This window comes from Neofelis nebulosa, chromosome 15, assembly GCF_028018385.1.
Source record: "Neofelis nebulosa isolate mNeoNeb1 chromosome 15, mNeoNeb1.pri, whole genome shotgun sequence".
NCBI classification, from domain to species: Eukaryota; Metazoa; Chordata; class Mammalia; order Carnivora; family Felidae; genus Neofelis; species Neofelis nebulosa.
Genome location: NC_080796.1, coordinates 70929401 through 70957208, shown reverse-complemented (window position 1 = coordinate 70957208; position 27808 = coordinate 70929401). Strand labels below are relative to the sequence as shown.

At 61.3% G+C, this 27808-nt stretch overlaps 1 protein-coding gene across 3 annotated transcripts; it reads left to right on the top strand.

Annotated features, from left to right (window-relative positions):
• Positions 1 to 9: 9 nt before the first annotated feature.
• VANGL2 (VANGL planar cell polarity protein 2) lies at positions 10 to 27808 on the top strand. Of its 3 annotated transcripts, none has more exons than XM_058700976.1 (8): positions 10 to 100; positions 15699 to 15959; positions 16109 to 16229; positions 18970 to 19577; positions 20296 to 20432; positions 20893 to 21028; positions 23383 to 23614; positions 24284 to 27808. In XM_058700976.1, the coding sequence occupies exons 2-8, from the start codon at positions 15889 to 15891 to the stop codon at positions 24542 to 24544; spliced, it is 1566 nt and encodes a 521-aa protein (XP_058556959.1). In that variant the 5' UTR covers positions 10 to 100; positions 15699 to 15888; the 3' UTR covers positions 24545 to 27808. The 3 variants fall into 3 exon arrangements, with proteins under 3 accessions (XP_058556959.1, XP_058556960.1, XP_058556958.1); XM_058700977.1 differs by lacking the exons at positions 10 to 100; positions 24284 to 27808 and adding exons at positions 1169 to 1456; positions 23789 to 24218; XM_058700975.1 differs by lacking the exon at positions 10 to 100 and adding an exon at positions 1172 to 1456.

Sequence of the window (27808 nt, the reverse complement as noted above, 5' to 3'; positions counted from 1 at the left end):
GAAGGTATCGGGCCTGAACACTGGAAGATGTTGAGATGGTGAGAAGGCCAGGACCTGCCCGTGGAGGTGTGACCGTGCTTTTGAAGTATTGTGATCCTAGGTAAGTGTTGGTTTGCACAGCAATAGGATAATATAATAATACTTCAAGGTTTCGCTCGCTCCAAAGGGAAGGACTTCCCACGTTTATGATGGGGGAGACTCTTGGTGGGGTTCAGAGCAACTGCCCCACTTCATGAACCCTAACTGGTTCTGTGGAGTGCTCCGAAGCAGAAATGCCCCAATTATGTGGGGTATTTTGTGATACCCTAGAATCCCTGTAGAGTACCCCAACTCCGAGGTATCTGAAGCCAAGAGCCCGCCTGACTGGGGTTGGGGACCTGATAGGCCTTTGGAGTTTTCCTGGGAGAAGGGCCCCCTCTCCCCTTCCTCCAAGCTCCCAGGGCCTGCGCCTCCCCCGCCCTTGCTCCCCCAGGGCACGGTTCCCTTTGTAATTAATCCCAGCGCTCAAACCAGGAGGGGAGGGAAAAAGTGTTAATGAGGGAGCGTCCCATACTGACGGGGCGGTTGCCGCTCGCAGCTAGAACCCAGAGTAATTAAATTATTTTTGGTAGCGAGGGGGATGCGGTGGTGCGGGTGTCAGGGAAATCCCCGTATGCACGGGAAGCGGGGAGCGTCTCCTGCCACTAATTAACATCAGAAATGACTCTCCCCTCTCGCAGCCCTCGTGGAGGGGAGGGGAGTGCGGGGGGTGGGGGGGGGAGAGGAAATCGATCTTTCCATTTCCCAGACCGGACTCCGCGTAGCCGGGTCCGTGGCCCGCAAGAATGCACACCTCCATCCCCGGAGGTCTGGGGACTCGGTCTCCGACCCTCGGGTCGGGGAGAGGCGCCCCAGGAGGGAGGGGCTGCGGGCTGGGCCCCGGCCGCGGATCGAGGCCTCCCGGGTCAGCGCTCGCGGCCGGGGTCGCAGGGCCGCGCGGCCTCCTCCCGGGGTCGGGAGGGCCCCGCGCGTCCCGGGCGGCCGGCCGGCCGGGGAGCGGCGGCTCCGGGAAGAGCCGGGCCGCAGACAATGGGCGCGGCGGCGGGAGGGGCGCGACGGCGGGAACAGCCGGGAGGCGGCGCCCGGGAGCGCGCGCCCCCCGCCCCCGCCCCCCGCCCGCTCCCCTGCCCGTCCCCTCCCCGCTCCGCCGCCGGCTCCGGTGCGATCCCCGGCCCCCGGTTCCGTGCTCCTGGCCCCCGCCATGGGAGCCTGAGCGCCCCCATCCCCCGGCCCCTGCCCCCGGGGCCCCGAGGGGGACAGGCAGCGGTGTGGGACGCAGAGGGGGTGGCCGGCACCGGAGCCCCCTCCGCGCCGCCCTCGCCCGCGCTGCCCGTCCGCGAGCGCGGAGTTCGCCGCGACCCGGAGCGCTGCGGATACAAAGGCGCCGGGCCGAGCCCGCCGGCACTTCGCGGCGGCGGTGAGTGCCGGGCCGCGGGGGCGCGGGCAAAGTTTGCCAGAAAAAGAAAGGGGGACGAGAGACGGGAGAGGAGGACAATCGTGCGGGGGGCCAGAGGGTGCCCGGCCCCCGGGCGGGCGGGATGGCTTGTGGGGGAAGGGGGGGGCGCGGGGCACCCCCCTTCCGGTCCGTTTCCCCACTGCAAGGCGGAGTGCCCCCCCCCCCCCCAACTTTGCGGAGGGCCAGGGGCTCGTGGGGAGGGGGCGGAGCCCGGGCCTGGAGAGCCAGGGACTTTCCTGGGCCCGGGGCTCCGGCGGGGGCCTTAATGATCCCGGGGGGGGGGGGGGCGGTTGAAGCCGGAGACCGGGAGTGTGTGCTGGAGATGGGGGGGGGGGGGCGGAGAGGCAGTGCGAGACACAGGAGCCCGGAGGTATCGGAAGGCGGGGGTGTTTAGGGGTGCAGACACACCTCACGAGTGTGGGGAGGGACGGGGCAGGTATGCATTCCGGGTGTAATGTGGAGTCTGGGGACCGGCCGAGGAGAGTGGAGGGGGGTGTGTGTGCTGCTGAGGACGGGGCTGGCGGGCAGGGTACCCGGGCACCGTGGATGGGGGCCCAGGGACAGGCGCCGGCATCCCTCTCCCGACTCATACTTACCCGTTTGGGGGGCTGGGGGCCCTGCATTAGTGAGTTTTAAAGCATCGGTGGAGGATCAGTGTGCGTGATTCTTTGTGTGTGTGTGTGTGTGTGTGTGTGTGTGTGTGTGTGCGTGCGCGCGTGTGTGCGCGCGCGCGCGCCGTGATGTGCTACGTGTTCCTGCAGGTGGGCCCCTGGGTTTGGAGGTGTAGGGGTTTTTCAGCGGCTGTGTGTGCACCCAGGGAGCGGCTGACCACGTATCTGCCGTGTGTTTGGATATGCATTTATGTGTACACTCCGGGGAAGGGCTGTGTGTCTGTGTGTGTGAACTGCGGAGGGGTTTCTGGGAAAGAAGGGTGTAGGTACTGAGGAGGGTGGGTGTGTAAGAGCTGAATGGGGCATACCTGGCTGGGTAGGTGTGCGTGCACCTGTGTGCCAGAAAGGGGGTGAGGGAATCTGTTCTCTTGGGTGTAACCTGTGTTGATGGTTAAGTACCAGCGCGTGGACCCGCCTTAGGCGGTGTGTGTGCTCCTGAGTGTGTGTTGGGGGTACGACCTCTTGCCTCTGCAAGCACATTTTCCTGGCAGAAAGCCCAAAGGGATGGCTGTATGGACGATTCTGAAGCTTCTTGGTTGGCTCTCCCTGGATTCAAAGGTAGCGCCTTAAGTATCTGAGACCTACAAGCGGGAGTGAGTGGGCCACCTTACGAGGTGCCCGCTTGGGTGGGGGGGGGGTTTCTAGAGAAGGGTGTGTGTTGTGGGGAACAGAGAAGAGAGGTTCTGGCTGTAGTCCTACAGGAATCTTGAGGCCCTGGAGGAGTCGGGGAGGAAAATAAGAGGGACTTCCTCCCTCACCATCCTAGCTTGGGTTCCAGTGTGTGGAGAGGCCACATTCTTGGCTTTCCCCGCCCAGGCTCAGCCCCCTCAGGCCAAGGTTCTCCCGGGAAAGCTGCCTTGGGGTCTTTTGACTTCGGAGTGCACTAACTGCCCTGCCTCCAGGATTCTCCAGCTCCTGAGGAGTCGCGATTTCGGTCTGGGGCGGAGGCAAGAGGACGCAGCCTGCTGGAGGGATGAGACTGGTGTGGAACAGCCCAGGTCCCCGTCCCCGGGGTTGAGACGGTGGCATGGGAGCTCTGGGGAGGCTGGTGGGCAGGGGAGGGGGGTGCATTTTCAGGAGTTTCTGCAGGTGTGTGCGCGCGCCCGCCGGGTACGTATCCAGTAGATTCCCTCTTCCCTGGTGGGGAGCATGGTTAGGGTGGAGCTGTGGGCTGGGGCCGGGGCTGGGGCTGAGGGTGAGGAATCGGGGCTGAGCCAGTGCGAGCTTGAATGTCCGCGTGTGGGGGAAAGGGTGGGCGCCCCTGGCGGGCTGTCCTGGTGTCTGGCGGGAGGTCACCACTGTCGGGGAAGGGGCTGTGTCCCTCCGCACAGAAGCAGCAGCTACCTCCTTTGCCCGTCCTCTCCCTTGTCCTTTCTCTTTCGGGGTGAAGGGAAGGGGCTGGCCTTCTTCTCCTCTTGAGGACGCACGCTTCTTCCTCCCATGTCCCTCCCAGACACGTTCCTCTTGCCGCCAGGGCTTAGGGCGAGACACCCGCTTTTAGGGGCGGGGGTTTCGACTGCACACGTTTCTCAGGGTCGCCGAGGAGTCGGAATCGGAGTGCTTGAGTCCCTAGGGGGCATGTGCAACCGGGATGTTCCGTCTTTAGGCCCCAGGGCTCCCTCGCTTTCCTAGGACTCTGGGATGAGGGTGGTGGGAGTTAGGACACGTTGGGACTAGGGCTGGGGGCAGAGTGTGAAAGGCCTGATGCGTGAGGGCTTCAAGCCCGACACCTGTCTGACGGGCAGGGCTCCCAGGGTGAGTGAGGCGCGTGAATCTAGGATGGGGGGGGGGGGGCTCTGGCTCCGTGCACGCCTCCTGGCCCGCTCTTCCAAGGAGGAGGCACTGTGGTCAGAGAATGGACGATGCCATCTCGGGCCGTACTTCCAGTCTGGAACCAGTGGCCACATCGGCTCCTCCTGCCCCATTGTGTCGCTTCTGTCTGATTCGTCCAGGACAGGCCTCTCTCACGTGCCCCCTCTGCTCCTTCAGAGTCTAAGGAAGGGCCCCCTTTCCTGGACCTAGGGCAGGACAGATTTTTATCTGTTCATCTGGTCGCCAAGAGGCCCTTCTGGTTAGAGGGGGGGGGGCGTGTACTTGGCTAAGAGGAGCTTTGGGGGGGGAAGAGAGAGGAGCTCCGGGACTCCCCTCGTGTCCTCGGGGTTGTAGGGACCCCAGTCCTTGCCTAGTCTGCCCCCAACGGCTCCCCACACCCGACAGCACTGGTTGGGATTAGTATTTCACAGTGGCGTGACGTGGGGCAAGTTCTTGAACCGCATTCTTTAGCCTCTTGGGTGTCTTCAGACGGTGTCCTCCAACCCCAGATGGGACCTTCCTCGAGGAACCCCAGGTTCGCCCAGTGGCCTCCTTCCTCGGGTTGCGGCTTGCTCTTAACGTCCTAGTTACGCCACCTCCTAGTTCTGAGGCCTCAGACAGAAGAGAGAACTTTTTGAAGCCTCGCCCGTAAAGTGGAGTTAATAATACGCCCTGTCTCTTCGGTTTATGAGGACCGGGTGAAGTAATGCAGCGCGAGCCCTTCGCATGGTGCCCGGCCCAGAGGGAGCACTCAGTACCTGTTAGCCGAGTGGTTGGGGTTCTGACGGAGGGGGTCGTGGGAGGCAGTTGTGGGTTGGGGAGGAGAGCGAGGCTTTGGTTCTCCTCTGGCAGACCCTGCTGGCTGCCAGGCGCTGTCTGAGCACAGGGGAGAGGGGATGAGGCGGCCTTTCGCAGGGGAGACGTGCCGGAACACGTCGGTTCACTGTAGCCCGGTGCGTGCTGTGTGGAGGTGTGTTTAGGAGGCCAACGGGGGCCTGGAGCAGGAGTGCTCGGCCCTGGGGTGGGTGTCAGGAAAGGCACCGGAGGAGAGGTGCCCTGGGCTGGCCGGGGGTTTTGAAACTGAGGTGAAATTCACATCACGTAAAATTACCATTTTCAACGTGTTTTTTTTTTTTTTTTAAGTGTATTTATTTACTTCAAGAGAGAGAAAGTGTGTGCACCCAAGCGGGGGAGGGGCAGAGAGCGAGAGGGAGAGCGAGAATTCCAAGCGGGCTCCATGCCGGCCGTGCAGAGCCCGAATTGGGGCTCGATCCCACAAACCTTGACATCATGACGTGAGCCGAGATCAAGAGTGGGACACTTAGCCCACCGAGCCACCCAGGCGCCCCTAAAATTACCCTTGAAAAGAATTTTTTTTTTTTTTTTTTTACCGTTTATGTAGTTTTGAGACAGAGCATGAGCAGGGGAGGGGCAGAGAGAGAGGGAGATACAGAATCTGAAGCAGGTTCCAGCTCGGAAGCTGTCAGCACAGAGCCCGACGTGGAGTTCGAACCCACGAACCGTGAGATCATGACCTGAGCCGAGATCAAGAGTTGGACAGTTAGCCCACTGAGCCACCCAGGCGCCCCTAAAATTACCGTTTTAAAGTGAGCATTGGCGTTTAGTGCCTTCACAATGTTGTGCAACCGTGGCCTGTGAGAACCTTTTCCCTACCCCATCCCCCGCCCCTGGCAGCCACCAGTCTCTATTCTGTTTCTGTGGGTTTACCCATTCTGGATATTTCACATAAATGAAATTTTACACAACGTAGGACCTTTTTATGTCTGTCTTTCTGCACTCGGCACAAGCTTCTCAAGGTTCCTCCACATCGTAGCGGGTGCCAGAATTTCACCCTCTTTTTCATGGCTGAACCCTATTCCACTGTGTGGATGGATCTTTGCAGGATTCAGACTCTGAGCTAGGCAGACAGGGAGGGGACTGAGGAGCCTCTGCAGGTTCGGGCTGAGCGGGCCAGAAGGATCGGGGGTGTTGCTGAGCTGTATGCAGCGTGGGGCTGTTGGATCTTGAAGTATGGGTGGGGATTTGTCCTCAGTTTCCCTGCCTGTAAAAGGAGGTCCTGTGAGGTTGGTGGGGATGGAGGTGATAAGGAGGAGGGAGGCTGGGCTACTCTTGCCTCTTGGTCTGGGTGGAGGATGGGACTTCATTTAACTCGCTCTTTCCTCCTCTCTCCTGGGCAGTTCCCTCCCGTAGCTGCCCTCATCCCTGTGGGTACCCCTTTCAACTTTACTAGGGCATCAACTTCCCCTCTCTCCAAAGTGACCTGAAAATTCTTCTCTCCCCCTCTCCGGGTTGGTAACCTTGTTTGTGGGGAGGTTTTAGTAGCCAGGCGAGGGAGGGAGAAGCCCGGGAGAGACTCCCAACTCAGACCCCACCCCCAGCAGCAGCCTTCCGTTCTTTATTCTGCCTCCTGGCGATCTCCCCGGGCAGCCCTCTTGTGATCTGGAGAGAAACGAGGTGGGTCAGGGAAAATCTTTCCATCCCTGCCTCCACACTGCTTGGTACAGAGTAGGAGGCAGAGGCCTCGTCTGGTGGGGCCCTTTGGAAATGAGGTGTTGCTGTGCTGGTCTGATGCCCCTGGCGAGGCTGGTAATTACAGACATGACAGCTGGGAACGGGTTTGGGAGAAGCAGGCTTGGAATCGGCAGAGCCCAGGATCCCCTGGTAATCGGGGTGGGGCGGTGAGTGGGGAGAAGCTGGGGGCTGGGGTGGGGCGGCAGGCTTGGGGTCCCCCTGCCACTGCACACACAGCGCCCTGGCATTGGAGCCCAGGCCCTGCCTTAGTAGGTGTGGAAGGAGGGATGGGTAGGGAGGGATAGGGAGATCCGAGACCACACCCCACCCCACCCCACCCCAGCCCAGGAAAGGCAAGAGAATGGGGAGAGGGGTTCTGGCTGCCCCAGGTTGTGGTGGAAAGTAGGGCGGGGTCATCATCTGGGGTCTGGGGCCAGCGCTGTAGCCAGAGGGGCTGGGTGGGGTCTTCTCACAATGAGGTCATGGGAACAGGAAGTAGGACGACTGGATGTGCAGCCTCTAAAGGACAAAGAGGGAGGAGGTAACGTTTTATTGAGCATCTTTTACGTCCCCGACTCCATGATACTCTGTATATGTTATTTTGTTGAAAACTCTTAACCAGAAGTAGGCACCATTACTCCATTTTACAGGCACGAAGACTGAGGTTTAGAGAAGGGAAGCAGCTCACCTTGGATAGCATAGCTCCCCAGAGGCTGTGCCTGGCCCACCTGCCCGCATTGCTCCTCCATTTTCCAAAATGCTCCGTCCGCCTTCCCCTGCTTCCTTCCAGTTGAATCAGATTTGCTCATCACCTTTGGTCTTGAACTTGAATAATTCCCCTATCGCCTGAAGGGCGCACAAGGAGTCTCCAGGTCAGCCTGAGTAGAGAGGTCTACCTCGGAGGGTGGGGCTGGGTGGAGTCCCCTGGAGGAATGGGTCTCCTGGGAGGAGGACCTGATTGTCCCCAGCCTGGGGCAGGGCTAGGGCCTGGGCAGAACCTCTCCAGGGGCTGGCCTCTTCCTCCGGGGGAGGGGGGGGGAGCGGGTGTTGGGGGTCCGGCCACTCCAGCCCATGGGGTCTTGTTTGTGATTGGGAGGGGCCTGGCCCTCATTGTCTGCAGAGTTTTCCAGCAACCCCCCACAACATCCCTGGACCCCCACTCTCCCCAGAGAGAGTGCACTGTTTGTGTGCGAGGCTGGGGAGGGGCCTCTGGCTTCTTAGGGGAGGTGGGGGTTGGAGGAGAACAGGTGCTGAGCCCCAGGTGTGAACGCAGGAACTTAAAAAACAACCAAGTGTGAACAGGGACACTTGTTTTGTCCCTGGCTTTCCTCCAGGAGTGGGGGTGGGAGATGTAGGGGCTGGAGGCTGCTGGGACCCCTTAGAAGAGTGAAAACCTCAGGTGCTGAGAGTGGCACGATGGTGGGGGTCGGTAGGTACGTGGGCCTTTCAGCTGGCCCGGTCTCCGGTTCTCCTGCGGGAGAGCTGGGTCACTGCCAGTTCCGGCCCCGCCCCCCAAAGCACGAGAAGGTTTCCAGGCTGGGGAGACCCCAGCCTGCCTCAGGCACCCGTAGGCCCACCCTGTTGCCCGTGTCCCCACCTCCCAGCTCCCCTACCACACGTGAGCCCAAGATCGCTCCCTCCCCAAGCGGCTGCTTTCAACCTCCTCCTCCTTGGCAGGGGCCGGTGTACAGGCTCAGAAGGTCTCCCGGAGGCAGGGTCACTTGGGGCCTGCCTAGGACAGTAGGCCGTGAAGGGGGAGGCATTTTTGTTTTCCTGGAGGGCGGGGGGGGGGGGGCACGGGGTAGGCGGGAACTGACCCGCGGGTCCACGCAGCCTGCCTGCTCGCCCCCCAGGGTCCCCCTTCTCCTGTCCCTGAGGACAACTCGAGGTGCCTGCTTTCCTCCTTGGCTCTTCCGCAGCTCGCCTAGTGGGCAGGTAGGGGCCAGCCCTGTGCCCCAGCCGACGGAGGAAGGAGCTCAGAGTGGGTGGTAATTGTGGGGCCTGCCCACTGGTGCAAATTAAACATCGAGGCATCTCGAAGCCGTGGTGACCCTCTCACCAGCCTAGCATCCTGTCTCCCCTCCGGCCCCCATCTGGGACAGATGCCAAAGAGATTACTCACCCCTTCTGCCGTATACCCTTCCCCCTGCCCAGTGTTCCCTTCTCCACTGGCTGCGAATGGGTCTGGGGGTGGCCGGGGACTGAGGAGCTGTGGTGTGGGTGCATGTGTGTGCACTGGGGTACGGTGTGTTGGGGGAGACACTTTGCGAGCTGCGGGGGGTGGGGTGGGGGTGCCAGAGAGAAAGCGAGCAGGTCTCTACAGAACCTGCCTGGCTGGGGCGGGTGGAGCTGGGTGGGGCAGGCGGGAGCCGGTCCAGGTTTCAGAGGGGGATAGGAGTGTGGGTGTCTGTGTGTGAGTGTGTGTCTCAGGGTGTCTGTGGCTATCAGAGGGTACCCGCATCGCCCCCTCTTAGATGGAGGCAGTTGAGGAGGTGGAGGAGAAGGGCTTGGCCCTGGCTCCCCCAGCTCCCTTCTAGCTAGAACGCAAGCTCAGGTATCCTGGCTGGGAGCCCGGGCGTGGGGGCGCTCCTTGCTCTGGGGTCTGGGGGTGAGCAGCTGCTCTGGAAACATCCTCGCCTGGGCGGCCCAAGCACAGCCGTCCCTGCTTCCCAGCCTAGTGAGGGGAAGGACCCTGCCCCGGCCCCTGCCCCGGGGCTCTCGGGATGGTGAGTTCTGTCTGGGGCTGTCCTGGGAGAGTGCCCGGTAAGCAGGGCGGGGGCTCCTGGGCTCCCCAAACCGGCCCTTTCCTCTCCCTCGGGCCCCTTGAGATCCAGCTGGCTTTGGCCTCACCCAAGGACACTGGGGCCTTTTTCAGGGCACAGGAGTGAGGGTGGGGGCGAATCTCCATCCCATTTTTGGTCTAGGGCCTGGGGCTGGTTCTGGCCTGCTCTGTGTGCCCTAGTTCTCTTTGTGGTGGGGAAACGCAACGTGGCCTCTGGGATGGACGGCTTGTCCAGGGCCTAAGGCCGGATGGGACCGATGAGGAAAAGGAGGGAGTGAGCGAGGGAGCGTCAGAGCCTCAGTTGCTGGGGGAGGGGTGCGGCAGAAACCACCCCTTGGAGGGGAAGGGGCTCTGGTCTCCACTGTCTTGGCCCGGGCCTGTCTAGTCGTCCCCTGTCACTGGTGAGAAGAGAGGCTGGGGCAGGGATCTGTGCCACTTGTCCCCATCCTGGCTACCCCAAGGACTGGGACTTTCCTAGAGGAACCCCGTCTCTCTCTGAGAGGCAAACGCCTCAAAGCTAAAGCATTAGTAAGTTCTTTTCTCTTTTCTCTTTTTTTTCTTTTCTCATTTTTCTTTTCCTTCTCTTCTTTCTCTCTTTCTCTTTCTTTCTTTCTTTCTTTCTTTCTTTCTTTCTTTCTTTCTTTCTTTCTTTCTTTCTTTCTTTCTTCCAATTTATTTATTTTGGGAGAGAATGAGGGAGGGAGGGAGAGAGAATGAGTAGGGGAGGGGCAGAGAGAGAGAGAGAGAGAGAGAGAGAGAGAGAGAGAGAGAATCCCGAGCAGGCCCTGCGCTGTCAGCACAGAGCCCGACACAGGGCTCGGGGCTCGATCTCACGAAACTGTGAGATCAGTGTGTGCTTTCCTCCTGGAGGGGGAGGGGGAAAGGGAGCTCAGGGATCGTGTGGGCACAGTCAGAGGTTCTGGCACCTTCGGGTCCTCCGCGGGTACCAGGTGAGGTGTCTGCATTTGCTCTCATGGACGCCTCCTGCCCCCACTGGTGACCATCAGGGCCTGGATGGAGACTATCGTGGCAGAAAGAAAAGGCCTCCAGTCTGAACGATGGTTGTGACTTTGGGCGTCCGCCCTGCCTCCCAGCAGTCTGATGAGGTGGCAGCCTGCTCTGTCTTTCCGGCTAGTTATCTAGTTCTTTGGATACTGGGCTGGAGGGAGTGGGGGGGTGGGGGGGTGGGGGGGGGTGGGACACCTGGTGCCTCCCGGGAGGTGGCCAGTCGCACCTTGAGTGGAACGCACATTCATACCCTTGGACTGTGGTGGGGAAGCCGGGGACCCTGGGTCGGGGGCGCTCACATGGCCACACCTGTCTGGGTTGATTGGGGAGGTGGAAGGCAGGTGCAGTGAGATCCAGGCTCTCGAGTAGGAATCACAGACCATTAATGGGCCAGTGTCTGTAGACGTCTTGTCCTACAAGGGTCTGAAGATGAGATGGTGCCCGACCCCTAGCGTCCAGACAGGACCGGCCTTCCCTCGTCCTGGGCTGAGAAGAGGAAGGCTGTGTGTTCAACGAGTGGGCCGGTCACAGCTCTGTCGTGGCAGCCAGAGGCAAGCTCTTGGCATCTTGTCTTCCCATCCACTTCCCCCCGCCGCGGGATGATCCAGCCCAAGTGCCTTCTGCTGCACAGCTGGCCTGCAGCCCTGTCTTCCAGAGACCCGAGGAAGAACGGGTGGCCTTTCTAGGCACATGTTTGGGTCCTGTCCCCTCCCCACCTTTTCTTTTCTGGCTGAGTCACTGCAGCTCCCAGAGTGCCTTCCTCCGGCCCCACCCTCACCTCTGCCCTGCCTCTTTTCCCCATCCCAGGCCCGAAGGAGCTGGGACTGGGGGGCCGGGTGGCCCTGGTCCAGAGAGCCGGCAAAGGAGGCACTGATCTTAGCCACCTGCTGGCTGCCCGTCGGTCCTCAGCACCTGCCCACAGAGGCCCGTTCTCTGTCCGGTGCCTTGTCCACCTGGGCTGCTCCTCCGAGTGGGGCAAAGGGAAGGGTCCAGTCTCAGTGTGCATTTTGGTCAACACCAGCCTCCCCCCCTGTAACCGCCCCCCTGCACCCGCAAGGCCTTGTTCCCTTGCCTGTTGCCAGGTTCTGACTGTATTTTTTCCAGAGGCCTCCGATTGTTTCCTGAAGAAACCTGATCCCAGAACTCAGACAAAAGCTGGGGCTGCCAGAGGAGAAACCCCATTCTCTCCCCCTCTGCCCCTAGCCCCCCCACCCCCCCCTACCTTCACAACCTCCCTCGCTTTGGATGCTGGGTATGGGTTCCAGGACCCGGCTGCCATCACCTAGGCAACAGGGGGCTTTGGTTGCCATGGCGATCAATGTGGGAGAAGCTGGGCAGCCGGGACAAAAGCCCCCACATTCCCCCCCACCCCTCCCCCCAATCCCCTTGGGATGGTACTGAGACACATTCCATTAATTTTATTTCTGAAAGGCCTTTTGGGGGGAGAAGGGTCTTGTTTTTGTGACAGTCACTCTTCCCTCCCTCTCTCTCTCTCTGGCCTCCTTTTAACCCCAGATAATCCATGGTTGGTTTGAGCAGGGGACTGAGTGTGTGTGTGTGTGTGTGTGTGCGCGCGCGCGCACGCGCGCGCGTGCTCGCGCCCCTTGGGGGTGGGGGCAAGGTGAACGCATGGGGACACATCCCCTTCCACGGCCTCCCACGTGCAAACCAGGGCCCTCCCTGTCCACACCAGGTCCTGCCGCCCTCACGGTCCACCTCTGCCATTTCCACTTGTTGGTCTGATCCAGGGCTCCCCTCCCCCCACCCTCTTCCCTGGGAACGCCGCCCACCCTGGAGACCCTCTAGACCCCTGATTCCTGAGCTGATTAAACAAGGGGGAACTTCTGCCCTTGTCTTTGCTTGCCTCCCATCCCCCTCGCCCCCAGCCTCTCCAGATTCGGGTTAGCTTCCTGGCAACTTGAGGGGTCAGCAGGCAAGGGGCTCAGAAACTGGGTTCATTTTAGTCCCTCTGTTTGGTAGGGGAGGCACCTAACGTTTGGGGCACCTTGAGTTGGGTTGGAAGGGGTGGGTAAAGCAGGGTTTACGCTGGGTCTTGAATAAGCGGTGGGTGAAGCCGGGTTGACACTGGGAGGAAGGTGGGGGCTCCAGGCCGAGCAGCTCCGAACAAAGGGTTGGGAGGGGCTGGCACCCTTCTCTGGTTTGAAATTTATCTATAGGGGAAACACAATGGCATCAGCTTCCCTCCTGAGTGTGTTTGAAGTGGTTCTGGTCAGGACTGTGTGTGTGTGTGTGCGTGTGACTTCTTTATTTAGTAGTACAAACAGCAGGATTTATTTATACCACCTCTTCCCTAAATCGCAGAGGAAGTGTCTGGGGATTGGAGTATGGGCGACCCTGGAGCCACAGCATATTAATTCCTTAACTAATTACAAGCTGAGCAGTTTATAAAAGCGCTTCTTTCCCCCCGGGGTCCTCACCGCAGCCTCATCGAGTACCTGTCGTTACTTTCCTATTTTACCGACGAGCCTACCAGGCTGCAAAGCACAGAGAAGTGAAGTAACTTGCCTGTGGTCACAGAGCTGGTTGGTGGGAGAGTCAGGTTTTGAATGCAGAGGCTTGATGCAAATTCCGGGCTCTTTTTGTGCTTGGCTCTTCCTGGCGCCGCCGGGAGGCTGAGGAGGTGGAGAGTCCTGGTTCCGGTGCCTCTGTCTAGACCCCATCAAGGGCAGTTCTGACCCCCTTTACGTCTCCCCCCCCCCCCCCCCCCCCCCCGCCTCTCTGCAGCCCCCTTGCTCCCTCAGACCTCCTGATGGGGACTAGATTAGGGCGGCGCCCAGCCAGAGAGATGCGTGTGAGGTGTTGGGAGACTGTGTCGAGAACTAAACCAGTAGAAGGGTCCTCAGGAGCCGGGGTGGAGGGGGGCGACGTGTGATTTGCAGACAGGGTGCTGAATGGGGGCCCTGTTCACGGCAAAGGTATTTAGAGCAGGTTAGGGTTGGGTTCACGGCAAAGGTATTTAGAGCGGGTTAGGGTTGGGTTCACGTGTCATGGCTGTGTCCCCTCGGTGTATCTCCGTCCCACACTGGCCTTGACGTGGGGCTGTTGACAAACATCGCCAGGCCACAGCGGTGCCTCTCGAGAGCTGGTGGCGGCGGAAGGAATGGACGTACTATTGATGTCACCGCCCTGCAGTCACGACAGGACCCCGAGAGTCAGAGGGGCAGGTCCATCCACGGGGTGGGCGTCAGTTCTTGGCCGTGTGCGCACCGGACGGTGGTGGACAGAAATATGTCTCAGCCGTCTTTCCTACTCTCTAGTTGTTGATAGTTGAGTTTAGTTGGGGAAAAGTTAGCAACTACACAGAAGCAAACCCCTTTCAGTTCCCCTCATAATTGAGTTTTGGGTAGCAGGTGACCCAGTCGGTTTTATTTCTGCCTCCAAACACAAGAGCCAGCTCTTCCGGCCTCCCGCACCCCTGGCCTCCCTCCTCCTCTGGCCTCCCTCCTCCTCTGGCTGTCCTCCCCCTCTGGCCTTGCCTTGTCTGCCCCGTTGCCTGCTCTTCCCTACTGGGATCCCCAGGAACCCTCTTATTTATTCCTGTCCCTAGGTGACCCTATCCATTCCCGTGACCTCGCTCACCTCCAGCTCAGACTCTCCTGAGTCTGGCTCCTCTGAAACCCTGCTGCTCACCTGACCTGTCTCCTGGCCGTGACCTTAGCCCGCTGGAAATGGAGCTCACTGCCTCCCTCCCCAGACTTGCCTCCTCCCCTGCCTTCCTCTCTTGCTCAGGCCAGGGATCCCGGGCGCTCCCCTCCCCTCAGCCAGACCTCAGCGGGCCCTGTTGATCCTACCACCACCGTGTCTCGCACCGGCTGTTTGTCACCTCCTCCAGGGCCGCTCGCTGCCTCTGGCGGCCTTAGTAGCTTCCTTCCTTGTGTTCCCATGTCTGCTCGCCCCTCCCCCAGTCCCCGCCTGCACAGCTAAAATCCTTCGCGGGCTTCCTGTGGTGGTCGTCCTTGTGCTTGGGGGAAACACGAGCTCTGCACCTGGCCCCTGGCCGCCTCCAGCCATCATCTTCGTCGGCTCCTGCTGCCCTGGCCTTTTCTGGTTCCTGGAATCCACCAAGCTCCTTGCTGCCCTCCGTCTCCCCAGGGCGGTTTCCTGCCTTTGTCACCTCTCTGCCTGGCTAGGTGCTGTTCTCCCTCAGGCTCAGGTGTCGTTTTCTCAGAGAGACTTTCTAGAACCGCTCAGTGCAAAGTCGCAGCCCCCGGCGCTGCCTCTCCTGGTTTTCCGCCCTGTTCCTGCCATCACTCCTGCAGTTAGCCATTCATACTCCAGTTTACTTGTTCAGCGTGCCTGTGCCCCGCCAGCCTGGAGACCCGGGGTCGGGTCCCCCGCTGTCCCCCCCCCCCCCGCCACTCCCCCGGGCCTCGCAGGGTGCATGGTGCACAGAGGTGCCCGAGAGCGAGCTGATGGCCCGGCAAGGGAGGCTGGGAAACGCGTGCGTGCCTTGGTGGAGGTGGGCCCGAGGGCAAGATGCCAGGTTGGCTGTTAGTTGGTGGTGGGTGGGCTCTGAGAGCCCAGCAGGATGCGGCTGAGGGTCGGGAAGCGGGGAGGAAGAAGAGCTCATTCTCTGCAGAGGTAGAAGGTGAACGGACTGAATACACACGCTGCCCCTGGGGACACGCACAGCCAGGAAGGCTCCCCAGCGCATGGCCCATTTCAGCACTTCGGGCCTTCGGAGAACGATTTCCGCGGTCTTCTCCTCCCTGCTCCCCCCACCCACGTTATCATAGTTTCCATCCCTCACCCCGCTCCCCTGGTGTGCATGAACACACACACACACACACACACACACACACACACACACTCCATGGAGCAGCCAGCCTGACCCGGCCTGTAACTCCGGGTAGGTTTGACATAGGCTCTGGCTAGATTGGGACAAGAGAAACGGCTGTGAACAGCCCCACCCCCGTGGGCCCTTTCAGAAGTCACGAGTGGGGGGAAGATGAGGGGGAAAGAGAGGCCTGGACAGAGGCCAGCTGCTTTGTGCTCTGTGCGGTCTCCGTCGGTCCAGCCTGTCCGCCTGGCCAGAACCTGCCGTCTCTGAGCCACAGCTTTCCTGGCCGAGAACAAGGAGAGGGTTGCCCTGGTTCTCCGCTCCGGGGGGTCCCGGGCTGGGTCATTCCTTGCGGCCTCTGCTGCCCGTCCGCCCTGCGCCCTGAGCCGCTGGCACAGCCTCGGGGTGCGCTTTCTGGGAGGCAGGGCAGGAGGAACCGGGCCCACTGGACGGAGCGGGAACCGGGGCGGACTGGTCTGGGGCAGCGGCTGGGCCAGTACAGCTTCCTGCGGCAGCCGCTCTTCGGGGCTGGTCACCTCTCTGCCCTGACCCCACGGGAGCTGCCGCTTCTCCTGACCGACGGCTTCCTCTTCTCAGGCACGTCGCTTGATTTTCTCTGAGACAAGCCCACCCGTCCAGCAAAATAGAGTCCCTCAGGGTGACGGTTGATTTCCTGAAGGTGCCCCTTGGCCTGAAGAAGCCGGTGCTGAAGGAGGTGGCTGTGGGGCCCCCCAAAAGGCCCCAGCCTGTGGCCCTGGAGCGCTACAAGGCCCGGCGTTCGGACGCCATGGACACTGAGTCCCAGTACTCGGGCTATTCCTACAAGTCGGGCCACTCCCGCAGCTCCCGCAAGCACAGGTTGGCAGACGTGGGGGCGACATGGGTGGTGGAGGGTCACGGGGGTGGGGGGAGAGGTGGCCGTGCACAGGGGTGGTGGTGGGGTAGTGGTTGCTGAGAAGACGACCCAGGTCCCCCCTCTGACCTGTGCCCCCGGCCGCCTGCTGCAGGGACCGCCGGGACCGACACCGCTCTAAGAGCCGAGATGGGAGCCGCGGCGACAAGTCGGTGACGATCCAGGCCCCAGGGGAGCCGCTGCTGGACAACGAGTCCACGCGAGGGGATGAGCGGGTGAGCATCGGGGGGCGTGGGGGCCAGGCCAGGTGTTTTCAGGCCGATCCATGAACCTGGAGGTCCGTCAGAGGGGAAAGGGCCTGGAACCCTGGTCTCTTCGGGCAGTGGCCCTATCAGGGAGGGCATCTCGTGTCACACATCCTGTGCTTGGGGTCCCAAAGGAGGACCTGTTTCAGTAGAAGTGAGGGAATTTAGTAGAGATCCCTTTGGAAGCCGCAGCCCCTTTCTCCTTTTCTCAGAGAGCTAGGGTGACCTGGGCTGTCCAATGGGAATTGCCTCGTTCCTCTGAGCTGAGGCCCGCCGGTCAGATGGGCTGGGAACCTGGGGCAGGAGGGGGCGGTGGGTGCGGCCTGGGGGTGGGGGGGCGTGGGCAGCCCTGAGTTTTCCTGGAGCCTCAGGCAGGGGCTCTGCCGCGCCCTCTGGTGTCAGGCTGCAGAACTGCACCGTCTGGGTCTGGAGCTGGAAGCAGGTGTGGGAGGAGTCGGTGGAGAAAGGGGAGGTGAGAAGGGGGGCCGCCGGAAGGACGCTGGTCACTCGGGGCGGGGTGAGCAGGTTGCTCCTGCTGTAAGCTCTGTGGCCCTCTGTGCTCACCTAGTAAGAAGGCCAGCAGGCAGACCTCAGTGCTGGATTAGGGCAGGGGCAGGATTTAGGGTGACTCTGAAGGCACCTCCCGCTCTTCCTTACCCGGGACCATCTCTGGCTGGAGACTCCCAGCTCCTCTTCCCTCACAAGAAAGCTCTGTGACCGACACGGGGACTTCCTGGGTCTTGGGAGCAGATGAGTACCTGGGGGAAATAGCCCCCCTCCCTCTTTCCCAATCCCGTCTTCTCCCTGAGACCTGGCGCCCTGAGTTCTCGAAGGGACCCCGAGACACGGTCAGCTCAGCCGCGGTGGGGGAGAGGGCAGGCAGTGTGTCTGGAGGTCAGCCTACAGTGAGGAGTAGACCTTGAGTTGAAAGTGGTCGGTACACCCACTTTGTACCATCAGATCAGGCTCCTCTGTCCTTGGGAGAGGAGATTCGTCAACCCCCTGATCGCTGACCCTGCCGGGCATCTCCTACACTCCCCGTCCCGTGTCTAAGCCCTGTGACTCCGTATCCCCGGGCCGTCTAGGAGTGAAGGGTGTGGGCGCTGATGGCCACTGGTGGTCTTGGGGCCCTTCTGTGGAAGGGTGGCCAGCGTCTGCAGAGATAGCTCCAGTGGACCAGACTCAGGACACTTGGGGACCTTGGCCTGTCTACCCCCTTGCCTCCAGGAACAGGCGGCCACTGTGCTGTGGGCATTCAGATGGCAGGGCTAGCGGGGCAGACCCGAGACCCAGAGTGGCCCTGAGTCTGCCCATCTCCCATGCCATGCACCGATCACCTGCCTTCCTCCCCGCTCCCTGCGTCCTCCGCCCTTCACCGCACTGTTTGTTTCGGGTCACTCCCTGAATCAGAAACCTTGAGTGGCTCTCGATGTCGGGAGGATAGGCTCTCAGTGGTCAGCCTGGCCTGTCCAGACCCCATGGGCTGCCCCCGCTCTGCTCCTGCACGCGGACCCTGCTCACTCAGTCTGCTGGCTGCCTCAGTTCACAATAACATTTCATGTTCCAGTGATTCATGGGGGGCTTGTCAAAATGCAGATTCTGGTTTAGTCCATGCAGGGTGGGGCCTGAGACTCTGCACTTCTGAGAAGCTCCCGGGAGATGTCTACACTGCTGGTCCCCAGGCCCTGTTTTCAGTAAACAGGCCTTAAGGACTGTTGAGTTCAGTGATTCTCAATTTTGGATGAACGTTAAAATCATCTGTTTTTTAAAAGAGGGTTGACGTCCTCCTGGGTGGGATCTGGGCATTGGTGTTCTCTCCCAGGCTCCCTAATGTGTGCAAGGAGGGCCCAGCCTCAGATGGGCCAGCCCCGAGGAGGCCAAGCCTGGGCACACAGTGGAGCTCACTAAATACTTTGGTGGTTGCCTATGGGCTGACTGCCCTCTCTCCTCTCTCTTGCTCTGCTGTCCCCCTCTCCCCTCCCCCTTCCTTTCTCCCACCCCTCCCCCCTCCCCTCCCCCCTCCCCTCCCTTCCCCCTCCCCCTTCCCTCCCTTCTCCTTTCCTCCCCCTCCCCTTCCCTTCCCCCTCCCCTTCTCCCTTCCTCCTCCCCCTCCCCTTCTCCCTTCCTCCTCCCCTTCTCCCTTCCTCCTCCCCCTCCCTTCCCCCACCCCTCCCCCTCCCCTCTCCCTTCCTGCTTCTCCTCCCCCTCCTTCTTCTCCTTTCCTCCTCCCCCTCCCTTCCCCCACCCCTCCCTGTCCCCTCTCCCTTCCTGCTTCTCCTCCCCCTCCTTCTTTTCCCTTCCTCCTCCCCCTCCCCTCTTCCCCTCCCCTCCCCTCCCCCTTCTCCTTTCCCCCTCCTCTCTCCCTCCCCCCACCTCTCCCCTCCTCTCCCTTCCCCTCCCCTTCTCCCTTCCTCCCTCCCCCTCCCCTCCCCTCCCCCTTCTCCCTTCCTCCTCCCCCTCCTTTCCCCTCCCTTCTCCCTTGCTCCTCCCCCTCCCTTCCCTTCTCCTGCCCCTCCTCCTCCCCTCTCCCTTCCCTTCCTGCTTCCCCTCCCCTCCCCCTTCTCCCTTCCTCCTCCCCCTCCTTTCCCCCACCTCTCCCCTCCCGCTTCTCTTCCCCTCCCCTCCCCTCCCCCTTCCCCCCTCCCCCTTCCTTCCCCCACCCCCTCTCCCCTCCCCTTCCCCCTCCCCCCTCCCCCCTCGTCCTGCCTAGGATGACAACTGGGGGGAGACGACCACTGTAGTGACGGGCACCTCAGAGCACAGCATCTCCCACGATGACCTCACGCGCATCGCCAAGGACATGGAGGACAGCGTCCCGCTGGACTGCTCCCGGCACCTGGGCGTGGCGGCGGGGGCCACGCTGGCGCTGCTCTCTTTCCTCACGCCGCTGGCTTTCCTGCTGCTGCCCCCGCTGCTGTGGCGGGAGGAGCTGGAGCCGTGCGGGACGGCCTGCGAGGGCCTCTTCATCTCCGTGGCCTTCAAGCTGCTCATCCTGCTGCTGGGCAGCTGGGCGCTCTTCCTCCGCCGGCCCAAGGCCTCGCTGCCGCGCGTGTTCGTGCTGCGCGCGCTGCTCATGGTGCTGGTCTTCCTGCTCGTCGTCTCCTACTGGCTCTTCTACGGGGTGCGCATCCTGGACGCCCGCGAGCGCAGCTACCAGGGCGTGGTGCAGTTCGCCGTGTCGCTGGTGGACGCCCTGCTCTTCGTGCACTACCTGGCGGTGGTCCTGCTGGAGCTGCGCCAGCTGCAGCCCCAGTTCACGCTCAAGGTCGTGCGCTCCACCGACGGCGCCAGCCGCTTCTACAACGTGGGCCACCTCAGGTGCGGCGACGGGCCGGGGGTGGGGGGAGGCCGAGGGGGGAGCAGGTGGGGAGGTGGGGCCGGCCGGAGGGCCGAGGGCTCTGCCTGCGGTAGGGTTCCGACAGGGTCCTGGGGCGGGAGGGGCTGGGAGTCGGGAGCGGGGAGACAGCAGAGGCACGTTTGGTCATCAGGGACCTCGCGGAGGGCTGGACCGAGGGGCAGAAAGGCGTGGGGCACGGACGACGGGGCTTGGGGGATCGCTTTTGGAGCCCTCCCTGGAGGCGCCGCCTCTGTGAGCTCTTGAGTGGGTGGTCACGGGGATGAGCTGGCCAGAGGAGGGACCCCCGGAGGAAAGGTGCCGCGAGAGTTCCTCTGCCCGCCCCCACCCTGCCCCAGGCCTTACAGAATATCAGGGGCACTTCCTGGTCCCGTAGGGAATCTTGGGGGACTTGGAGGGGGTGAGGTGACCCTTTGCCGGAGACCCAGGCCCAATGCCCTCTCTCCCCTGGGCTTCAGCACCGCAGGGGACTAGCGGGCCCAGCCCTGGGGAAGGCTTGGGAGCCTGGTAAGTAGACCTCAGGCCCTGAGCCAGGCTTCCTGGAAGCAGCCTGTCCCTGTCCTGTGTCCTTTCCCACCCTGCCAACCTGCCCTGATGTCTCCCCCCCCCCCCCCCCCGGCACCCCTTGTCTGCCCCTTCTCCCTCCCCCCCCCCCCCCCCCCCCCGCCCTCTCCCCCACAGCATCCAGCGTGTGGCCGTGTGGATCCTGGAGAAGTATTACCATGACTTCCCCGTCTACAACCCTGCCCTCCTCAACCTGCCCAAGTCCGTCCTGGCCAAGAAAGTGTCTGGCTTCAAGGTGTATTCCCTCGGAGAGGGTGAGCGGCCCTGCTCCCCTGCCCTCCCGTCTGCTCCCTGTTTCCTTCTCAGACTCTTCCCCCCGCTTCCCCAGCCCCTTTGTTCTGTCATTTCCCTTGGCTCCAGGTGGCTGGTGTTAGCTGCTGATGCTACTTGCTGTCCCTTTATGCCGTGGTGTGTCCCCCCCAATCTGACTTCTCTGCGTCTGCTCACCAGCCCTGGCCCCGAGCCCTCAGCTCTCTGACCTCCAGGTCCTCCGGCACCAGGAGGCACGTGTGCAGGACCCGTGCCCTCCAGGGCCCTCTCTGTCGCTTTCCGGGGGGGCCTCTCCCAGTCGTGGCCAGGAGGGTCGGGAACGGGAGGCATCGCAGCGGGCGGGCACAGCCTCTGGACCGGTCAGGTGGCTGCGCCCTGACTTCCCGGGCTGGGGAGCGAGCGTGCTGTGACGCGACCATCCCTGTCTCTCCCGCTCCCGTGCAGAAAACAGCACCAACAACTCCACAGGGCAGTCGCGGGCTGTGATCGCGGCGGCCGCCCGGCGGCGGGACAACAGTCACAATGAATACTACTACGAGGAGGCAGAGCACGAGCGGAGGGTGCGCAAGCGGAGGGCCAGGTGGGTCCCTGGGCCAGGACAGGCTGCCCCGGGGCCTGCCGGGTGTGAACAGGCCGGGCAGAGCCAGGCCAGGGCGTTCTGCGGCTGCGGGGAACGCGTGAGCAATCTCGACGGGGTGCGCTGGGTTCCTAACAAGTTCCCGTAAGCTGAGCGCTGTCCCACAGCACACGCTTCTCAGCTCACGGTCGCGGGGGTCAGACACAGCCGTCAGGCACGGCTTAGCTGGGCCCCGCGCTCAGTGTCACAGGCTGAACTCCAGACGACTCCCGTCTGAGCCGGGGTCCTCTTCCAAGCTCCCCGGTCACGGTGGAATCAGTTCCTTGTCATCTGGCCTCAGCGGCAGCCGCGGTGCTGCGGTTTGCTTTTTCCGGCCACAACAGGTCTCCCCGAGTTCTGTACTGCCTGGAGAACACTGCGCTTTGAAGGGTCTCATGCAGTGAGAGCGGGCTGGCCAGGGTCATCTCCTTGTTTATAACGACCAGGACAGCCGACTCGACACTTTAATTACGTCTGCAGAATGTACGGAGACAGCAGAGAGAGTAGCCGGGACGATGGGAATCTGGTAGGGTGAACGAACGGGCCATCTGTGAATTCTCCCTGCCACAGGGGAGTAAGCAAGGCCCAGTAAACGAGGTGAGCCTTGCCTGCAGCAGCAGGGACGGAGGCTGGATCGGACCTCCTCCCCGTGGATCTCGTAGGCCTGCTCGGCTGTTGGTGCCTTTTTACCTGCAACAGATGAGGTTCTAGTACAGATCTTGGTACATCTTCTTTAACTTTGTTTATTTTGAGAGAGAGAGAGAGAGAGAGAGGGAGGGAGAGAGAGTGAGAGCAAGCAGGGGAGGGGCAGAGAGAGGGAGAGGGAGAATCCCAAGCAGGCTCCTCACTGCTAGCGCAGAGTCTGACTTGGGGCTCGAACCCGCGATCCGTGAGATCACGACCTGAGCCAAAACCAAGAGTCAGACGCTTAACTGACTGAGCCACGCAGGGTCCCGTATCTTGGTACGTTCTTAGGTACTGTCCTCTCTTTTTCCTGTTCACGCTGTAATGTAAACTTGTCATACCTGAAGGGTCTTCGCTGCTGCCAGGTCCCACCGTGGTCTGGTGGGATTTCCAGGGGGCCTCACATAGCAGAGGGCCCCAGGATTTGACCCTCGGCCCCTCCTCCCACACGGTCTCCAGGCTTCAAGGGAGGAAGTTATCCCTTACCTGTTCTGACATGAGACTGGTGTCCCTGCTGTCGATGGGAGATCAGCAACCCCATTTGTCTGCCGTTCGGCGTGTCTCCAGCTGTCTCAGAAATGGTCCTGGTGGGAAGGAACCCAGAGGTGGCACCCCCCCCTTCACCTTTTGCCCCAACCAGGCTTTTGGATCTCCCGTGTTGCCAATGCGGTTCTTGGCCCGTGGCCGATGTCTCCCTCCCCTGTTACCTTGGTTGTAACCAGTAAAAGACTTCTCCCTTGGTTTTCAAAAGGAGCTTTACTGAGAGACCCTCGGAGCAAGCGCGTGAATAACCAGAGAGGCTGAAGCGGGACATGTTCCACGTGTTTACTTAGTCCCGAGTACCCCCACTTCCCGCTCCTTGAAGTTCCTGGGGTCCTGGCTTTCCGGACGTTGTGTGCTTTTAACGAAAACTGACTTCTTTTTCGTGCTTCCCCCTTAACGCCCTCCTCGAGACTCACCCACGTTGTCTCTGTGTCCCTCGTGTCGCTGCCTAGTGGTTCACAGATGACTCCCCGCCCCTAACTGGCATCTGGGTTATAGGCCTGCCTTTTTTTTATCCTGTTTTGACGGCTGAGTAGTACTGTCTGAACATGTGAGTTGTCTGACGCCCAGCAGGTGTTCCGGTCTCTGGGGCCCTGTGTGTTCACCTCTGGCATTTTGCTGTCATGTTGCTTGTGTGCCCGCCCCCCAGACAGATGTTGACGTTGCCCGTGCTTGAGTAGAAGGCTGTTCTGTGGATGTAGTTGCGTTCTGCTGGTTTGGCACCCGGGGAAGGGTGACTTGGGGGTCTCGTGGAGGAAGGCATCAGGAAGGCACGTGCCACCCTGTCCCAGAGTACGGTTCTTGGCTGTGTCTGGGCTGGATGCTGGGGTCCCCACGCCGGGCTCACTGAGCTCTACAGCTGTTTCCTGCCCCGCCCCCGCCCCGCATCTGTGCACATGCGCCCCCCCCCCCCCCCCAAGCACACACGCACACACGCACACAGCCCCTCTGAGCCCAGCCCTTGGCTCCAGGTGGGTTTTTGGTGCTTCTGGTGGTGGGGAGGGGCACAGCCTCGCCCAGGCGGCTGGAGCAGGGGGTGGGGGCTGAGGGAGGGGGAGGGGCGGTTGGTCCAGGCTCCCCCTGTCCCCCAGGCTTGTGGTGGCGGTGGAGGAGGCCTTCACTCACATTAAGCGGCTGCAGGAGGAGGAGCAGAAGAACCCCAGGGAGGTGATGGACCCCCGGGAGGCCGCCCAGGCCATCTTCGCCTCCATGGCCCGTGCCATGCAGAAGTATCTACGGACCACCAAGCAGCAGCCGTACCACAGCATGGAGAGCATCCTCCAGCACCTGGAGTTCTGCATCACGCACGACATGACACCCAAGGTAGGCCCCCCACCGTCCCCCTGCCCGCTCCCCCCGCCCCCGGGTCCTCCCCCCCCACCGACAGCAGCCTGCCTCGCTCCTGTGCTCTCACCACATCCCTGCCACCCTCCCAGCCCCCACCCCCCCAGGTCTCTTCTCTTACCCCTGGCCCTGTCCCTCCCGCCTCGTTCCCAGCTGGTGAGGAGAAGGGACAGTTTCTCCTGGGGAATAGGCTGTGGCCTGATTCCCGTCTCCGAGGTGGCAGCACCCGACATCCCCCCTTCACCCCGTGACCTCCAGCTGTGCTCTTTTCGAGCCATGACCCTCCCTCGGCTTTATCGTCAGCCTCCTAGAGTGGCGTCCCCAGCCACCCTTGGTGAACAGGGTGACCGCGTCCACGAGAGCTGGATGCAGGGGCAGGAAGAATGAGGAGGCCTCACGGTCCTAGCCCCGTGCAGGGAAAGCGCGGGGACGCCGGTCCTGACCCTGCGGTGTCCCCGTCACCTCTGTGGGCTCCCGCTGCCCTGTGCTTAGAACCAGGGTCCAGAGCAGATGAGCTCGGCGCCTTTCCGCTCGAACGTTCTAGAGCGCGTGGAAGCAGAGCGAGCCGGGGAACGTCGAGGGTGGCGGGGGGGGGAGGGGGGAGGGGGGGGAGGAGAGGTGACCACGCAGCCCCCCGCCCCTCCTCAGGCCTTCCTGGAGCGGTACCTGGCGGCCGGACCCACCATCCAGTACCACAAGGAGCGCTGGCTGGCCAAACAGTGGACACTGGTGAGCGAGGAGCCTGTGACCAGCGGGCTCAAGGACGGCATCGTTTTCCTCTTGAAGCGCCATGACTTCAGCCTGGTGGTGAGCACCAAGAAGGTCCCGTTCTTCAAACTCTCCGAGGAGTTTGTGGATCCCAAGTCGCACAAGTTTGTCATGAGGCTGCAATCTGAGACGTCGGTGTGACTGAGCAGCGGCAGGGGTGACGCCAGGGCTCCCGCGGGTCGGGGAGAGCTTGGCTCTCGCCTCCTGCCGCCCTGCCTCCTCCCGCTCCCTTTTGCTTTTACTTGAATTGACTCCCCCCACTCTCCCGCCGCCCGACTGCTCCCCCCTCCTCCTTAGTCGCCCCCCCCCCCCCCCCCCCCAGTGAGCCTGGAGAGGCCACCTGCGTCAGCAGTGCCTGGGATCCCCTCTCTCTCTCCCCTCCCCCGCCAGCCCTTACTTGGTGTCATCGTGCAGGAATCCGTGCCTGTCCCCCCTCTCCCTCCGGATGGCATTCTCTTCTGAGGGGGCATGGGGTCCCCCGGAGCCCCACCCCCAAACCAGGCTCTTGTGCAGTTTTCTCCTGTGGCCCCGACAGGGTGTCGCCAGGGGACAGACAGGACAACACAGAGCCACCGTGCCAAACTCCTCCAGACGGTGGGTCATCCGCTGCTCCTGCCCGCCCAGCTGGCCCGTCACAGACGCCGAGTTTGTGGGGCAGGGTGCTCTCGCACCCCGCCCCGCCCAAGCTAGCCCGAGTCAGGGGTCTCCCTGCCAGGGTCACTGGCTCCAGCTGTCAGAACCTCCCTCTCACATCCACACGTATTCAGAGCGAGGGACGGTCCCTAAAGTCTTTACCCTAAAGTCTCCACCTTCTGCCTCCCGTGGGCACAGCCAGACTGAGGCCAAAACCCTCTGTGACCACTTTCAGTGGGCCATGGGGGACTGTACCCATCCTTTGGGTCTTTCCTAGGCAGCCTCCGAGGGAAGGACAGGAGGGACCCCGGGGAACATGGCTGACCCCTGGCCTCTGAACCTGCCTGCACCTTCGCTCCCGCCTGGCTGGGGCAGGTCCCCCTTCCCGGTGAAGGATGACGAGTCGACTGCTGCACAGATTGAGTGGCTTGCAGACCATGACCCGACCCCCGCGGTCTTAGACCGATGTTTTTCTTTCCTTCCCCCGCCCCAGCGTGTCTCTTCTTGGCGCCAGGGGCCTGTTGTCTTGTCTCTCTTTGGGGGGGATCTCTCTTTGGGGGGGGGAGCCAGTAACTCCTCCTCATCCCCTGCCTTAAGCCCACTTCTTTGCCTCAGGGGTCTCCTTTCCTTGGCTGGCCAGGGTCCCCTCCTCTCCCTGCCTGGTTCTCTGGGCTCTTGTCTCCCTCAGTACTGGGGTGAGGGCCCAGGATTGCTGCCTTCGTGGGCATCGGCCCCCCCTCACCCCAGTGAGCTTCCGTAGTCTTTCCACCCGATCTGATTTCTCGCGAGTTCAGGTCTCGTTTTGAGCCAAATCCGCTGGCTTTCTGAGACCTATTTTCAGTGTGAATCTGAGCCTTTAACTCAGACACCTTTAAATTACGTAGTTTTAGCCAAGAGGACCGGAAGCGGGAACACCGGTATACCTCCAGCCTGGGTCCACGCGGAGGACCATTCTGGCGACTGGGCTGGAGCCGCCCTGGGCCAGGCCTCGGAATAACTTTCAGGCCCGTCTTCTCCTGGCCAGCCTGCCACGCGGAACACCCCCCCTCGGGCTAAGATCCCCACCGGTCTCTGACCAGGGAGGCTTCCAGTGTGGGCAGGGCGGCCCCGACGTGATGCAGCCTAGTGATCACGTGTCTCCCCTGTCCTCTCTGAAAAAGCACATCTGTCCGTCCGCCGCTTACTAGAGAAGGGCTCTTCAGTTCACGCTTAACCCGGTGCCCACAGATGTGGGTTGTGGGGCTGACTCAGGCACTGCCTGAGGGAAATACATCCTGTCCTGGGGGTCGTGGGAAGGTATCTTCTCTCCAAGGACCTGGGCTTAAGAGGGGTCCCTCTGGGTCACATTTCTAAATACCTCACTATCCTGGAAAACGGGGCCCGGATGGTGATTGGGGTCGTTGCCTTTGTGGGCAGGCGTGGGGTGTGTCGGGACGTAAGGACCGAGTTGGGGCGGGCCCAGGGAAAGGGTTTGGGATCTTTGTGGCTGCCCTAGGTTAGGGGCGGGGGAGTGTTTATTTTAAGAACCTGCCATGTGTTTAATCACTGTGATTTTTTTCATTCCTTTTTCCTAAAACAAGAAAAATTCCCTCCCTCCCCCCCCCCCCCCCCCCACCTCTCTAAGCACTAAGGGCTGTGGCTAACAATGGTAGTGTTTGGGTCCTTTGCGGCAGAACTGTGGTATTTTGTCTTCTTCGATGATTGTTATAATAATTATTATTTTTTAAAACGTCAGGATGAATTGTCCAGTGTGTGGCTGTGTTTGTCTTTTGCTTCTCCTACGTGGGGAGCTGTCTTCATGCTGTGAACTGATGTGGGGTGCCTCTGAGCCCTGTCCCCCGCTTTGCCTGTCCCATCACGTGCTGGGTTTTCTTACTTTCCTCCTGGGGGGGGGTGAACTTACCTGTGCCCCCCGCCACTGCTCCTCCAGAACACCGGAACTCCAGGGCATCCTAAGCTCATCCCACTGCCCCCACCAGGCCTGCCTCTTCATCACTTTGGAACCTTCTCGTTCCTCCCTCCACACCAGGACGCTGTGCCTCCCCGGCCTTCACCTACCTCGCCACTCTGCCTCAGTCCCCCACTGCTCCCTGTCTCTCCAGCGACCCTTCACGCTCTGGTTATTTTTATTTCCTTTTACTTTCTCGCGTTTTCTTCCCATCCCTCTCCACCTGAGCCTTTCATTCTTCACTGTTCCTGCTGCTCACCCCGCTACGGTACCTGCGAAGAGGCATCGGGACCCTCCCCCCTCCCCCCCCCCCAGAACCTTCTCATTGGAAACATCCGTTCCCAGAGTCTGTGCCCCTCTCCTTCTCTGTTGGGCCCCTCCGTGCTGTCTGTCAGTCTGTCTGTCTGCTCTTTCCCCTGCCCTTCCCCCCAGGGCAGCATCTGCTGATGGATTTGGTCCTGGTGTGTGATTGTTGTGATCCGTTCTTCTGTGCGCGAACGGAAAGGGGCTTTTTTGGGTCCCTTCCGAGTGAGATTGTAAATGTAGAATTTGCCACTGTTGAATCTAGGTTTTTTTTTTTTCCCCTCCTCTTTCTTTTTCTTTTTCCTTTTTTTTTTTTTTTTGGGGTTACAGAGACCTTGTGCATGCATGTAGAAAATTGTAAAATGTAAATTTTTTTTTAATATATAAAAAGCTTGTTTTTACAGTTTGCAGTGGATCTAAACATTATGGCAATTTTAGGGATTTTTTTTCTTAAACATAGGAACTAAAACTGTACAAATTTTTTTTATATAAAATAAAGACATTTGACTTTTGTGGGGGCA